The sequence below is a fragment of the Molothrus aeneus genome, chromosome 15 (genome assembly GCF_037042795.1).
Source record: "Molothrus aeneus isolate 106 chromosome 15, BPBGC_Maene_1.0, whole genome shotgun sequence".
NCBI lineage: Eukaryota > Metazoa > Chordata > Aves > Passeriformes > Icteridae > Molothrus > Molothrus aeneus.
Window position 1 is genome coordinate 5,524,549 of NC_089660.1, and position 16,036 is coordinate 5,540,584.

General features: G+C 55.4%; 1 protein-coding gene across 2 annotated transcripts in view; it reads right to left on the reverse strand.

Moving 5' to 3' along the window:
- Positions 1-16,036, reverse strand: part of LARP1 (La ribonucleoprotein 1, translational regulator) — a 45,565-nt gene that overhangs the window by 5,662 nt on the left and 23,867 nt on the right. The window contains exons 3-19 of one of the 2 annotated variants that reach the window (XM_066560393.1): positions 11,002-11,063; positions 9,402-9,467; positions 8,523-8,694; positions 7,826-7,957; positions 7,541-7,684; positions 6,741-6,903; positions 6,386-6,530; positions 6,007-6,181; positions 5,020-5,189; positions 4,390-4,749; positions 3,153-3,276; positions 2,358-2,563; positions 2,157-2,263; positions 1,680-1,831; positions 1,270-1,414; positions 981-1,090; positions 398-525 (exon numbers count right to left, since the gene is read on the reverse strand). In XM_066560393.1, the coding sequence (XP_066416490.1) occupies positions 398-525; positions 981-1,090; positions 1,270-1,414; positions 1,680-1,831; positions 2,157-2,263; positions 2,358-2,563; positions 3,153-3,276; positions 4,390-4,749; positions 5,020-5,189; positions 6,007-6,181; positions 6,386-6,530; positions 6,741-6,903; positions 7,541-7,684; positions 7,826-7,957; positions 8,523-8,694; positions 9,402-9,467; positions 11,002-11,063 (2,561 nt within the window). The remainder of the gene's footprint in view (positions 1-397; positions 526-980; positions 1,091-1,269; positions 1,415-1,679; positions 1,832-2,156; positions 2,264-2,357; positions 2,564-3,152; positions 3,277-4,389; positions 4,750-5,019; positions 5,190-6,006; positions 6,182-6,385; positions 6,531-6,740; positions 6,904-7,540; positions 7,685-7,825; positions 7,958-8,522; positions 8,695-9,401; positions 9,468-11,001; positions 11,064-16,036) is intronic. The other variant, XM_066560394.1, reaches the window with a different exon arrangement.

Sequence of the window (16,036 nt, forward strand, 5' to 3'; positions counted from 1 at the left end):
ACTCAGCTTCCCTGTCCAAATTTCCTGCTGCCAGATTTGACAGAAAAACTGACTGACTTCCACAAAGTGACCACAATGGTGACAACTTGCTCTTAGTCACCTGCTTCTCACACAGAGGCACAGTCCAGAAGTTTGGGAGCCAAAGCTCCACACAATGCTGGCTCTACTCAAATCATCAAAGCTCCCTTTCCTCAGCAGGGAGGACAGGCTCACCCAGCTCTGCTATCCCACGCTGCCTGCGTTTGCCATATTCCAATCCTGCAGTTTGCTCCCGGCCTGGCTGCAATGACTGGGAGTGACAGTAGGTGTCAGTGCCCCCCCTCCTGCCACCACTTGGGGACCCCCAAAATCCTCCACCGTCAGAGGACAGCGTGGGGCAGGAATTGTATCTACTCACATCTACTCGGAAGTCCTCGAGGCGCTTGAACTTGCTGAGGTATTCTTGCAGTTTGCTGTTAATGTCCAGATTTTTGGCTTTGGAATATTTTAAGAAGGCCCAGAACTTTTCCAGCCCATAGAGCTGCCCTGGAGGAAAAAAAAAACCCAAACAATCCAGATGTCAGCAGGACAAAAGCCAAACAAGACACCTTTCCCCCAAGCTTCCCCACAAACCCTACTGTCCTGCTGGTGGGGGCAGCCTAGGCAAGATGGAACACCTGGGGGGAAGCAACCTACATCAGTCCTGGGCAGCCCCACCTTGGGATGTCCCCAGGCTCAGCCCCTGCAGGGCTTTGAGAAATCCCACAGGAAATGGTGCCTGTACAGGAATGCTCTGGCAGAGCTGCAGCCCCCCACTGCCCTCTCCAAGCCCCAGCAATCTTCACGAAGGTGAACTCAACCCTCTCCTGTGAAATGAGCGACAGCACATCCCAGTCCCACAGCACTATGTGGCTTCCCCAAAATGATGAGAAGAGGCTGAGAGCACCACACAGCTGAGCTACCTCACTGCCAATCCCAGGGAAGCCAAAGGAGGCACCTACCAGCTTCGTAATCCTTGATGGTCTCTTCTTGGAAGTCCTTAAATATGTCTGGCCGGAATTTCTTCTCCAGGCCGTAGCTGTAGTATCTGAAAAGGCACTCCAGACCGTACCTGGGAAGGGAGCAGCACGTGCAGCTCAGACACCGCTGCACACAACACAGGGCAGCAGCAGGAGACTGAGAACAACCCCAGACCCACCTTCAAGCAAGGCAGAGGCACTGCCTCATTTGCTCCGAGCCCTGTAGAAGGCCAAACCCTTAAAAAAGGCCACTCCATCCCTCCTCTCTTACCTGTATCCCTCCTTCCCATCCTCCACAGCCAGTTGCTTGAACTCCTCATACATTTTCTTGTTGAAGTGATCTCGGAGGAAGAAGGACCAGAACCGGAAAAGCGTGTTCATCTCCTGGGACTGACCAATGCCCAGTCGCTTTCGCTCTGTTTGGGGAAGAGGGGATGATTACAAAGCCAATCCTCCCCCAGGGAATCAGGGGCTCATGTGCAGGAGGGCCCTGTGGCATTGTGATGACAGCCAGCCCCAGCACTGGACACCATGAGCACAACCCATGCTCTCCAGAAACCTTGGGGACATAGCAGCTGCCAGCAGGGCTGTCCTGTAGGAGCCTGTGTCCATCCCTGCCATGTTCCTGTCCCCAGCAGGGCAGAGCACACCCTGTCCCTCCCCTCATGGCAGGGTCCCTACCATTAAGGCAGCGCCGCCGGTACTTGTGGTAGACGTGTTGTGTGAAGCCGTTCTCCTTGAGCAGCTCGTGGGAGGGATGCTGGAACTTGGGCAGGGACTGCGGGGTGCAGCCATAGCTCCCGACAGCCGGGGTCCCCTCCGAGGGGCTGGAGCTGAGGTGAGAGACTGCTGTCAGCACCCCTCCTTGACATCACCCAGGACAGAGGGGTCACACTCCACCCCACCTGTCTGTGGGTCCCACCCACACCTCGTCGCTACCCAGGGCTTGGGACAAGAGCCATGGAGCAGTGTACTAGGAAGGGGACCAATGTTTCTAATCAAGACACATCTTGCTACTCTCCAAGGCCACAGATTTCCCCCAAGTCTTTCCAGGAAGGGCAGGTTTGATCCCTGGATGCTGCTTTCCCCTTCCTTCCCACACTCCCTCCCTTTCCCATTTCTGCCTCCTCCACGATCCTGCAGGCCTGTCCCTGGTACCTGATGGAGGCAGTCCTGGGCCTGTGCTCCCTGGAGTCCATAACCCAGCCCACGTGGCACTCCATCGGAGGGTTTGAACTGTGCCTCGTCTTCCTCTTCCGCGGAGTCTGCAAGACACGGAGCATCACAAATGTCCTTCCTTCCCCCTCAGGCCCCAGCTGGGAGCCCCAGCTCCCGTCCCCCAGCCCAGCCTGGTCCCACCTTGGCATCTATCGTCCTGCCCTCCTTCACCACGGGGTAGAAGCGGGGCGTCTGCGTGGGGTCCTTGAGCTGCGGCGTGCGCGGCGTGCGCGGCGTGCGGGCGTTGCGGTAGTTGGGTGATTCTGGGACGGTCGTGGGCAAAGATCGGGCGATGGTGGAAGGCTCAGGGACTCCGAAGAGCTTGTTGGCCAAAGCGTCTGTAGGTACTGCAGGGAGAGACCCCCACCCCGTGTCAGCCTGGGCTCCAGGCACGGAGTCACTGCCAGCCAGCAGATGGAAGCAGCAGGGGCAGGAATGCAGGGACACATCCCAGCTCTCCCACACAGGCTGCCTGAAATCCAGTTTGGCCACAAAGCCCAAATCCGAGCTGCAGATGCAACGCTCCCCACAAGGTATCTGCTTCCTAGTGGTTAACAGCAGCAGCAAATCCCTGTCCCCAAGGACACAGCCCTGGTGTCACACAGGCAAACAAGGTCCAGCAGGCAGCTGCCTTCCAAGTATTCAGAGAGGGTCCAAGAGGAAAGCCAAATCCCAGGAACTACATCTGAGTCTGCCACAGTTTCCTCACTCCACTGGGACACCTCTGCTTTTGGGCTCCTCTTACAGAGCTCCACAGCATTCAGCTGGGAGCATTAATCTGGGAATGATGCAACTCAGAATATTCTGTGAACTAGATAATCTACTACACCTGTGACCCCAGTTCTTCCTCCCCAACTGCTACCCAGCCTCCAAGAGCCTCTCAGCATGAGAAGCCTGCACAAATTTGGTCCCATCTATTCATGCCCCATCTCTTACCTTGCTGGAACCTGGGGGGACCAGGAGGGACTTCCTGGTTTGGATCCACGGGGGGCTCTGGGGTCAGGGTGTCAAACTGCTCCCTGCTGATCATATTCACCTTCTTGAAGTTCTCCACCTCTTGCTGCATTGGAGGAAGAAGATGGTGAAGAAACCACTCACCCCATCACAACCATGGCTCTGCCTGAGCAACAGCCACAACACTGGGCACTGAGGGCAGTCACAGGGCCTCGGTGCCCAGAGGGCACTGGCTGCACAGGGGAGATGCAGCAGACAGAAAACTGGCACTGCACAGGCCACATCTGAGCCATTGATGCTGCCAAGCTCTCAGAGATCCCAATTAGGTTCACTAACCAGCACCTGCTTCTCCCAGGCTTTTACCAGCCAGGTGAGAGCCAGTGCAGTAAAGCTCAACATGAGCTCAATGACCCATTTTTGGCCAGGACCCCCTGCCACCCTCCTGTGTCCCTAGAGCACCCCTCCCCACATCCTCACAGCCACACTGGCAGCAGAGCACAGCGCTCCCATGGATCTGAAGGACCCACAGCCCAACACACTATCCCTGTCACCCCAGAGAGCAGCACTGCTTCAGCACTGGGCCAGGTATCAAACTTGGAAGCACAGAGCCCAGCTGGCAGCTCCAATAAGTCATCCCATCTCACAGCCATGACTTCTGTCACTGAATGAGTCCATGCAAGTCCCTGGAAGTGAGAGTCACCAAGTTGGGACCCCAACGTTTCAAAACAGCAGATGGGCTTTCTATAAAAAGCCCATGTCTATGCAAACTGACACCAAAATGGAGAAGAGCACAGGCCAAGTGCAGCCCAGCCACCTATGAATCTGTCCCAAACACACGAAGAATCCAACAGGCTGTGCCCAAAGCACAGGGCACTAAGGGCAGTGCAGAGACAGCCAGTTCCCCTCACAGATCTGGCACTGCAGCTGAGATCCTGGCAGACAGCAGAACAATGGGCCCCATGTTCCAGGTCACCTCACTACTGGCACTTTGTTTACCTGGCTGTACCTCACGTCTGGTTACAGCGCTGTGTCTATCCCTGGAATGGCCAAACATGATGCAGGGAGCCAAGAATCCCAAACACTGCAAGAGGACTAATCCCAGTTTAGCTGTACCCCATGAACAGGCTGTAACCCACTGCACTGCCCTTTTCACACTGCTGCACACGAGGCTCCCCACAGCCACACGGATCCCTCCCATCCTCAGGCCAGCCACTCTCACCTTGATCTGCGAATACTCTGGCTCAAACTGCTCAGTCCACAGGTCCTGCTCATAGTAGTAAAGCCCATCATTGATCACCTTGGCCAGCTCTGAGCTCATTTTAGCCCTGGAGGTGTGGTTGCCAGTCCTGTCCCCACCGGGGTGGCGGCGCAGGTACGGGGGGGTCTGGGTGACGATGAGGATCTTGTTCACGTCGCGGTCGTCGATCTCGTAATCCGAGTCCTCGTCTGACCAGTCAGTGAAGGTGTTCTTGCGCCCGTCCATCTGCTCCATCTCCTCATCGAACAGGAAGTCGAGCTCCTCGGGTTCATCTTGGTCCTTTTGCTTCTGCTGCTGCGGTGTCTTTGACTCCTCTGGTTTCTGCAGGTCGGGGGGCAAGGGTGACACAGGGTAAAGACCACACGGTGACACAAGACCCAGCTCTTGCCCCTTGTTTCTTTACCCCAGCCCGTGTGGGGAGAACACTTTATTTACACCACTGAGAGCAGCTCCAGAGGGGCTCAGATGGACACAGAAGAGACTGGGATATCACTCCCAACAGACCCTACTTGACTGAAGCCTGCCCATGTATGATCCAAGCCACCCCAGTAACTGGGAGACTCCCAGTCCAACAGCTCCTACATCACTTACCTTGGGCCTGGCTGGGGAAGGTCGGGGTCTCTTCTTCACTTCAATCCATGTCTCTGAATCCAGGTCTGGCAGACTTGTGGACAGGCCCTTGGGCATTGTCTTCAGGTTACTGACCTCCTCTGTTTTGGTGGGGACTGGGCTGGCAGGACGTGGGGAGCCTGGAGCAGATTCTGGAGCCAACAAGAGCCACAAACTGCTTTAGAGGGAGGGAGGGAACCCAGGGGGGTAGTTACAAAGTACCCAACCATTCTGGCAGCATGGCACAGCCTGCAGGACTAACTGGCCCACAGTGGCCACGGTTAACCAGCACAGTGCCCACAAGGGCATTTAACTGGGAATCTCCAGTTAAAGCTATGATGCCGGGGTGGCCACAGAGCTTTGCAGGTGACAGCTTCCCAGACGTACAAAGCCCTAAAGCAGGTGTTCTGCAGCTCTCTGGGAAACCTTCCAGAGAGAGTCTGGAGCCAGATCTTCTGTCAAAACTCTTATGGCAGCACCAAGATCCTTCACGTGGGCTCTCAGGCCCAGCCCTGGGCTCCTGCCAGCCCCCATGGGATGAGGTGACAAGAGCATGGGAAGCCCATGAAGGACAGAAGACCCTTCTGTAGCACTTTGGTGACAGCTCCACACCTGTTGCCCAATTTGTGCCCACTATGTCCTCAGTCAACAAAGGCTGGATTCACAAGTGTCTTCTGCTCTGTCCAGCAGCTGTAGACTATTTCGAGGCACACCAAGAGACTTTCAGCAGGACTGCCTATCTCTGAATCCCTTCAGCCCTAACAGAGGACAGCAATACTCAGTCTCTCACACTACCCCATGCCTGGAGGCAGCAGCATTCTGGGAGTCCAAGGACACCAGCTCTCACCACCAAGCAGAAAGGCAATCGCAGAGCCCTGCCCTGGGAACATTCCTGACTCTCAGGTCTCAGTCATGGTGCAGTCCCAGCACAGCATCCCACACCTCCAGGCACATTGCCCCAGTGCTCACCAGTCTCTTTCTGGAAGCTCTGCCGGGGCACAAACTCAGGGCAATTGATGAACTGTGAGAAGTCTGTCTGTGTGTAGTCTGCCATAGGAGGGCCAGGCAGAGCCCATTTTTCTGGCTGCTCTTTTCTCCTGATCTTCTCATCCACGATTTCCACCACCTTGCTGTCCTTCAGAGCCTGGAACCAAGCAGTACTTTGTTAACTTAGGGCCTTGCTTTGGCATATTGAGGGGGTCAGCCCAAGCCATTCCTCCCTGGGAGGACTAACAGGGGGCAGGTGCAAGTCAAGAACAAGAGAAGGCTCCACTTGCACCTCATCCACAGTACACAGGGGTGATGAGAGGCAGATCAAGGAGGAAAGGTCCCCTTTCCTTGCCCTCACCTTGATGATGAGGCTGATGTCAGTGGTGAGTGCCTGCACACGGTGGAAGCTGGCGATCAGCGTGATGGGCAGGAAACCCTCCGAGTCCATCTTGCGCCGCAGGAAGAAATCTCGCTCCAGGTTGTCCACACTGAAGTAATATTCTCTGCATGGACAACGTGTCAGTGAGAGGAAGCCCCAAACCACCATTCTCTGGGCACCCCCAAGGAAATAACCCACACACACACTGAGGGGAGCAAGCCTGGGGAGCCCAGACATCAACACCTCAGCACAGTCAACACGTCAGCTCTAGCCCTTCCCATGGGATTGGCTGCACAGTCCCCACCACCCAACAAGGACAGGAGGTGGTGCTCACATCTGCCTCTTGATGTAGTCCTTGAGCAGCTCCTGGTCCACACTGTAGAGCTCAGCACTGCTGATGTTGTCAAAGTAGTAGGTGATGTTGCTGGCGTACTTCTGGGTGCGGGAGCCGTCCGAGCCCTCGAATTTCCGGTACCCATACTGGTAGTCAAAGTGCCCTGGGGGACACCAGGGTCAGCACAGAGCCCCTGGGGTCTGCCCTGCCAAATGGGGGTGGACTCCTGCACAAATACTTCCTTCTTCCTGAGGATCCCCTGGAAGTCCACATCCCTCATCCTCCTGCTCTCTACCTCTGCCACAGAACAGCCAGGAACCCTCTTACCCAAGGATAACTGGGCAGCCCAGCTGATGCACAAAGGCCCTACACTGAAGCTGCATCAGTGTTAGCACAGACACTGCTGAGTCAAATGTCAGGGCAATGCTCTCTCTCACCCAAGCCATGACTCCTGCTTGGCTCTCAAATGGCATAAAGCCTTCACAGACTATCAACATGCTTCAATTCCTGCTCACAGAGGTATTGCAACGGGCAGAAAACATAAAAAAGAGCTTAGTCTAAGTAGCAGGAAGACATCTGCTTTTATAAAAATACCAGTATGACTTATTTGCTTTGTTAACAGCAGCTCAACTTACCAGCTGCAATGACCTGCCTGAATATTCCCCAGTATCCCTGGAGTGCTCTGCCCTCCCCAGCCCACTTCAGAGCCCCAGATCTCTCAGGCACAGAGACACAGAGCTCTGCCTGCAGCATCACTCTCCCTGCAGTCACAAGAGCACACACACGCACACAATGCTCACCTCCTCTGCCACGGCCCCTGCCCCTGCCCCGGCCGCGGCCCCGGCCCCGGAAGGTTCCGCGCACGGCGCCTCCCTCGCTCTTCACGCTGGAGGTCTCGTCGTGGTCCTGCCAGCTGCGCTCGTGCTTGTTGTCAGGGTGCCAGCCTGCAGCAGGGGGAGGAGAGGCAGGAGGGGAGTGAGGCCATGACAGCACCTCCCCTCTGAATGCAGGACAGTTGTCCCCCGGGCACCAGGGCTTGCTGTGCCCCGTGGCCAGGCCAGGAGGGTCCCCAGCCCGAGCCCCACCTTTGAGCTCGCTGCGGTTGTTGGAGGGGTGCCTGTGCTGCTCGTTCTGCCGGTTGTTCCGAGAGGCTGTTTTGTCCCTGGGCACCTCTGACTTCATGTCTATCTGCAGAGGGACCCACTTGTGTTTGTTGCCTGCAAAAGGACAGGGTTTGGGTGTGACACAGGTTCAGAGTGTGGTTGCTTCCTCCCCCACAGCCCTCACACATGGAGGGGAGAAAGCAGCAGAGCCTTCTGGACAGACCCTGTGCCCTGACACCCCTCCAGGCCTCACTGGATGCAGAACAGCTCTGACCAGGACTCTGAGACATGGAGGGACATGAGTCAGAATTTGCCTGTGGAAATTGTCACAGCACTTGTCCTTCCTCTGCCCCTTTCTGCCTGCCCAGGCTCAGGCCAGACTGAGCCCACATGTCAACCACAGCTGACAGAACCCACAGTGAAGGACTGTTCTGTGCCACCATGGACACACAGGAAGGTAGGCTCCTGCCCTGCCCCTGCTTGGGCCCTGCTCCACCTGCTCCCACCAAAATGACTCCTGAAGCCTGCAAACACCTTTTCCCACAGCTGTCCCTGCACTGGGATCGTGTTCTGCAGCAAGGCCTCCAGAAAAAGCAGAGGATGCTTTCATCTTCCTGAGGGTTGGGAAGGGGAAGAGAAGCTGAGCCTGGAGGACTCTCCCCACCAGCTCCTGCCTTACCTTTCTTCTTCTGGGCTGACTTCTGGTTGTCATCATCACCATTCTTCTCCTCCCCAGACTCATCAGATTTGGTTTTCAGGCTCTCTTTGCCATCGCTCCCATCTCCCTTTTCCTGCTCTTTCATGTCTTTCTTGACAGGCAGTTTCCGAAGGGATGGTGCTTTGTGTGGCTGCTGGGGACACAGCAGGGCAGGAAAGTGTGAGAGGTGGGAGTAGTGAGGAGCTGGAGGGAGCTCCCAGCTGTCCCAGCAGGAACAGGAAGACTTTGCCCTAGGCTGGGTGCATCCCTGCTCTGTACCTCCCAGAGCTGTCCTGCTCCTAGGGAAGGGCTCATGGCTGAGCAGGGCAAGGGCTCATTGAGACACCAAGATGGGCTGACAGAGAGACCTTGTGCTCATGGATGGGTTTGTCCTGTAAAGGACCAGACTGCCCCAGTGACAAAAGGGTGAGTGACCACCTTGCCCTGACACACAGCCAGGAGCTAGCAGAGCAGCACCCAAAAATAGAAAGGTTTCAATGACACCCATGTCCACAGCAGGGAGGAAGGGCTGAGCCCCTTCAGCACACCAAACCCTTCTCATGCATTTTCAGTTCCTCCTGTGGAGCTCCTGACCTTGGCCCAGTCCCTTCCTGCACAGAACAGGTCTCGGAGCTGGCCTACCTGCTCCAGCCAGCCCAGGGTTTAGACTGGGCTCCAGGTTCCCAGAATAGCACTGAGGGAGGGAGGGAGGCAGCCCTAAAAGGAAATCCCCTGCACACTATTCCTGGCTGCCTCTGCACTGACACTCAGCACCCCAAATGGCTCAGCCAGTGCTTCCAGAGGGATAGGGAGGTCTGCAAGGGCCTTATCCTGCCCATCACAATGGTTCTGTGTTCTCACCTGGACACTCTTGTGGGCTATTTCTCCAGGTGTTGGCCAATTTGTGGCATCACCAAAGTCACCAACCTGGTACCAAAGAGAAAGGTCCTGTTAGTGCACAAAGCTGCAGGTGTTCCCTGCAGCAGGGAAGAATGCTTTCCACCCACCACTGTCCCACAAAGAGCTGTCCCCAGGAGGCTGGAGGGGGACACCCACACTGCACATACACAACCCCTCTCCCCTCCAAAGCAGGAACCCTGAGCTAATTCCAAATAGCTGCAGACAAGTTTATGTCCATCAGACATTGTAATGAGGCTGCCACCACTCCTGCAAGCTCCCAGCCTCTCACCAAATATTCTGCCCCAGCAGCAGCAGCATTTGGCAGCAATCTGCCCAGGGTAATTCACTCAATTACAGGCACCATCCCCTGCACAGGGAAAGCACTCAGCTTACAGCATTCTAAATACACCTGATGCAACTACATTCCACTGAAGAAGCTCTTCCAGCTAGTGGCAGCCACAGCCAGGCACAGCCCCAGTCAAGTGCCCAACTACAACCCCCATGTGCTGCCAACAAAGCAAGGGCATGGTCTCAGAGTGGCTGAGAAAACTCAAGCAGGTGAAGGAACTCCCTCATTCCAGTCACCCCATGGCCACACGGGGGAACATCAACTACTTCTCTGCTGAATAAATGACCTGCTCACTACCATCCTTTCTATGTCTTTCAGGTTTCAGAGGACCTGCAGGACAGAGGAAAGAAGTCAAACAGCTACCCAGGTACCAAAGGAATCATATTTGGGCACAGAAACTCCTCCTTGCCCTTGTGGGATTGTTATTTCTGAATTAGTTTGGAGTCAAAGGAATTTTTTATCCCTCAGGAGATCACATCTTTACATGCAGGTGCCATGCTCCTCTGCCCAGGAGGCAAATCTCCTGGGAAAACAATTCCAGTGCAGGGCCATGCCTGTTTCACAGAGAGGAGCACCATCCATCCCAGGGCCTTCCTTTCTCCAAAATGGAACAGAGAAGGAAAGTCCTATCAAGCTGCAGATACATCTCTACTGGCTGCTGAGAGCCAACACCAACAGCCCCTGTCCCAGCTGTGCCCCAGAAGAAACTGTCCCTCCATCACCACTGATTCCCTGGAACAAATTGCCCTGGTTCCTCCAGAGGAGTGGCTTTGTCTGACATCAATTTCCCTGGTTCTCTGTGTGCCAGGGAGGAACAGACTGCACAAGGAAGGACAGAGCTGCAGACACACCACTGTCACACCCTGCCTACACCGCAGGGCTGGGCACAGGCTGAGCCCACAAGGAATTTGGGGTGTCCTCACAGCAGGGTGAGAGGTTTGCCACATCCAGGACTCCTCCAGGTGCCTCCCTGTTAGAGGAGAGGTGAGAAGGTCTCCCCTGACCTAGCTGGGCAGAAAACCAGTCACAGCAGCATGCAAGACCCCTAAAATGCTGAAGAGGAGACGGAGTACAAGGACAGCACATCACCCTCTCCACAAGCAAGCTTGTGAAGGGAGGGGTCTGCTCTCCAGACCCTCGAGAGGCTCATGCAACACTGACACCTGCACCAGAAACTGGGAGCCAGTGAGAGGAGAGCAGGCACAGCCTTACCTTGCTTCCTTTCCTCTGTCTCGGGTTGGCAGCCCTCACCACTTTCGCTGGAGTTGTAAGTTCTGCAAGAGAAGGACAACAAAAGTGTTAAAACACAGCTGAGGGCTGTGAGTGGGAGTGTTGGCTCTGGAGAGAAGTGGGTAGGAAGCAAAGCAGCTCCCCCTTGAGCAAAGGAGGGCTAACAGGAAAAGGTAAACAGAAAACATAGCCAGCTCCTGACTCGAGTCTCAGAACTGCCCCGTTAAGATCAGAAAACTCCTGACCAATCCAGGTGGCCTGGAGATGGACTTTTAACCCCATGCTGCTGCAGGATGGCAGTCCCTGCCTTAGCTCTGCCCTCCCCAGCCAGGGAGGATGGGGGCAAGGAGCTCAGCTCATGCTGAAAAGCACCCACAGAACAGCAAGACAAACCTGCCCTTGAAAAGCCAATTCCCATCACAGTGCCCTGATGCTCCCCAGAGAGCAGAGCAGGGCTCTGACAGACATGTGCAAAAGTCTGTAGCTGCTGAATCCTGCTACAGCTGAAAGTATTTAGGCACTGAAGCACCTCTGGGGTGTTTTAACACATCAGAGTGAGACTGTTGGGGTTCACACCACCACAGACCTCACAGCAAGTCAAGATCTCAACCTCACCATGGCCCATCTTGGCATCTTGGCCCCAGCTCACACACCATCTCCTTACAAGCAGAAACAGGAATTCAGCTTGCTTTGTCCCCCAGGTCTGGCTGCAAGGTCTCTGATCAGGCTCACACAGAGACCAAGCAAGAGAGCAGCACAGCTCTGCCAGCACAAACCAGAGGGTTTGTGGGGTCTGCTCCAGGACACTGGTGCTCCACAAGGGGAGGAGAGCCCACTGGGCCCTGCCCCACAGGGCAGCCTGTGCCAGGTGCCAGGCTCCTGCAGAGAGGATTTCTGCTGACTCACTGGCTTTGTTCAGAAGAAAAGCAGCCCTGACTGGGGTAGGGTGAGGGTGGGAGGATCAGCACAGGCTATCAAGGGATGCCCCAGGAAACACCCTGAGTAGCCTATTCAGCTCTGCTCAAAGCTGCCTTTGATCTCCTTGCAAGGCTGGACAACTTTGCCTGGATGATCAAAACCGGTCCCCTTCTGAGCCTCCAAACCAGTGATTCATCCTGGCCTTGCTCAGAGCTGGAGGCTTTGAAGTGTCAATAAGGCAGAGTCAGACATGGCAGGACAGAGCCACGTGCACTCCCCTTCCCCAATTCCTTTCTCTACGGCTCTTGCATGAGGATTTCATGTCCAGAAGAGTCCAAACTCTCAGCTGGATCCCTGAACCCTCCCCTTTTCCCCCAGGACCTCCCCAACCCACCTGCAGTGCCTCCCTTCATGAGCAGCAGCAGTCCCACGTGTCCCTCATTTATTCCATGTGCACTTCATTGAGAATCCTGGCTCCATGGCACAAAGCTTGCCACAGGGCTTTTAAACTTCCCTGCTAGTGTAGGAAGAGCCAGCACTTTCAAAACCGCCCCCAAAATCCTCCATTCAACGCCCACAGATGTCACCAACTAAATATAGCTTCAAAAGGCACCGGGAGCTACAGCACAAACCCAGAGACACAGAGCACCCCTGCCTGCTCCAACAGCACTGATGGGACTGGCACAGCCTGGTCAGGCTGATCTCTGGGGCTGGGGACAGCAGGGACAGCGCTCAGCCTGCAAGGATCCCACCCAGGTGCCTGCTCCCACCACAGCACAGCCCCAGTGTTCACAGCAACAGCACCCAGCCCTTTCCTGCAGCTGCTTCACCTCAGGAGCCCTCAAGGCCATAGATGTTCTTGTGCTTTTTTTTGGGAACCAGTCAAAGAGAGGGGCCTCACAAGCAGCACTGAAAGAGGAGCAAGGGGCACAGGCTGCAGGGGCAGGTGCCACAGACTCCATCACCTCTGCGGGGGAGGGAGGAGATTGTTTGAAACAAGTTCTGCAGCTTTCCTTATCTGCAAGATATGAACAGGGATCCCTTATCTCGCTGAGGTGCTGAGAAGACCAATTAGCATTTGCAGAGCACTGCAGAAGACAAAACACAAAGCAAAGGGCTGCAGTTCAGCAGGGAAGGAGGCTGGGGAGCATGGATGGAGCCCCAGCAATTCATGGTGGAGACCAAAGTAGGAGACCAAGAGGCTGTGACTGTGCTGGTGGACACGTGGCCAGACACAGCATTTGCTGAGCCAAGACCACAGCAAGCAGAGGCCATGCATGCCTGGCACCCTCCAGGGCACAGCAACATAACCAAGGGCACCAGCAGCACATCTTGTGGTCCCCAGCTGAAAAGACCCCTGCAGGAAAACCTCACTGCATCAGCCTGGGGAGTGGAGAGCAAGTGAGTGCTGCTCATCCCAGGCAGGAGCTCAGCACAAGCACTGAGGGACACTGGATGCTGCCCTGGTTCACAGCCGAGCCTTTAAAGGCTGCTGGCAGATGTCTCAGACCTCTGGGTGTCTCACAACTCTCCTTTTGCATCTGTTTGGTGGCAGTAAGTAATTTCAGTTGCACTAGCAGTGCCTGACCACCTCCTGAAAAACAGGGCCTCTCTGTGTGAGGGGACAGACAAAACAGCTGCAGCAGGAGCCAGGGCTTAGTGGTGTGAGGCTGGCACGGGGACAGCGGGCAGGGAAGCAAGGAGCAGCTTTGCCTGCAGCCACAGAGCAGATGCTGGCACAACCAAGAACAGAGCAGCAGGTCTTGAGTTTTGATCTGCTGCCTGCAGCCAGAACCTGATCGTTTGTCCAGCCATGGGGTTGCCCAGCCACGAGGAGATTATTCCTCAGCAACCAAGGGGAGGGACAGGTGGGAGCACCCACAGCAGCCCCAGTGCTGCTGTCACAGCCAAACCCTTCCTGTGGCTGTGCCACAGCCAGAGCCCTCCCTGGCTTTGGACACTCACTCCCAGATGCACCTGAGTGCTTTTTCCTGCAGCCCACACCTGGCTGGGACACAGAGCCCTGGGGTGGGAGGCTTAGAGGGGCATCCAGGTGAGCAAATGCCTCTTATCCTTGCACAAGGACCAGAGAGCCAGAGTCACAGGAGATCCACAGCTAAATATCCCTCCACTCCACCAGGGACATTTAACACAGGATCACTGAACTCAGCCAAGGAGACATATCTACTAACTTATCTGGGAAAATGAAACCAAACACCCAGCAACTGGTTTTCTGCCTTTCCTTGCATCCAGTGGAATTTATAATGGAATTTTAGAGAAGGTACACGAAGAGAGGGAATAAATCTGCAGTGCTGGGCAGAGACCTGGCATTACTGGAGAAATACCTGTACCTATAGCAAGAATGCTGTAATGCCTGCTCCAGGTGTACCACTCATGTGCAATGCAGACAAGGGCTCCAGCAGCAGCCCAGGCTCCCCAGCAGGAATGCAGAGTCCTCATCTGTCTCAGTCCCTCTGGGAGCCTCTCAGGAACCCTCTGTGCCCCGAGGGTGCTGAGGGCACCTGGGCTGGTCACCTTTGCAGCAGGAGAGACACCAGAGACATGGTAGAAGATAAAGGGCCGACTCTTAGCAGGGGTTAATCCAAGGTTTTATTGCAGGAGTCCCAAAGGAGCTCCTGCACCTCAGGGGCCTCCTGCCCCGAGCCCCGGGAGATGTGCCAAGGTCACATTTAAAGGGAGGTGGAAACCCAAAGTAGATAACATTTTACCAACCAATGAGTGACCCTAAGGGATGGGTACTGGGGGATGGACATTTAGGACAGCGTATGGGGCAAGGCTTGGGGGGCTGACCCCTGGCCAATCACTCGACAACCTGGACTGAAGCTTCTAGATGGAAGGGATGGGATGCTGAGTGATTGACAAGAGAGCCAGGGTGGGGGTTTGGGGATGATCTCATCCAGGGAGAGGGATAACACAGGTAAAGGGAGGGGGGTACAGTCCAGGATAAACCAATTGGGAAAAATATGGGGATACAAAACAAAACTACTTCAAAGTATTACAAAATATAAAAACGCACTACAACACTCATCTCTGGCACACTGTCCCTGACACAGCACCCCCTCCCCCAGCAGCCAGGTCGACAGAAAGGAGCCATCCTGCTCCCTGCTCCACAGCCTGGCACCTTCCAGAAACTGCTGATAAAGGAGGTTCCAAGCCAAGAGCCCGGACTTTGTGCTGAAGAGGCTGAGGCAGGGGCGCATGCTCTGTGATGCAGCTCCTGATGGGGCTGCAGGAGCCAAACCAGTATCCCCAGTTTCCCCAGAGCCCTGGCAGGAGCTTGAGGGCTCTGTATGACACAGACAGCCACGTGCCCAGAGGTCCACCAAGATCCACTTCACTCTTCTGTCTCCACTCTCCACAGAACACTCTTGGCACATGTGAAGACTGTAAGTAATAACCAACACAACTGGACACCTGCTCTGGCATCGAGGTTTTTAGCTGAGAAAAGCAAGTGCAGCTTGGACAAGGGTGAGCTGAGAAAAATGTTAAAAAGTGTTTCTGCGTGGGATTATCTGTTTTCCCAGGAGATAGATAGCTCCTTCAGAGCCATTTTGTGAGGGCAGGAGAGTCCCTCCTGGGGTACTGACACACAGGAAAGTGGGGGTGAAACAGCACCAACCCTCAAAGAAATTCCTCTGAGACAGACCCAGCAGGGAACCCACCAGAGGCAGGCCTGCCAGGACCCCACTGTGGCTGCAGGAATTCCCTTCCTGGCCTAAAAGAATACCTAGGGAGCCAACAGCTCCAAAGGGGCATCCCCACCTTCCCAACATGGGTAACTCAGGCCACCAACCCTGTCCCTGTCCTTGCTCCCTGCTCAAGGAATCTCTCTCCCAGGGTGACCTGATGTGCACAGCAGCAGGGCCATGACACGGATATGGAGACTCCTGTGGCACTCATGCACTCAGTGCAGGACTCGCATTCTGAGGCTGCCCAAGCCATCCCAGGACACAGCTGGTGAGCTTCACGTCCACCAAGAGCACACAGGGACATCTGCAGGACCAGTCCTGCAGGCCAGATGTGATCTGCAAGCCAACAACAGTCCCTGCTCCCACCAGCAGCCTGTCTCTTGCAGACC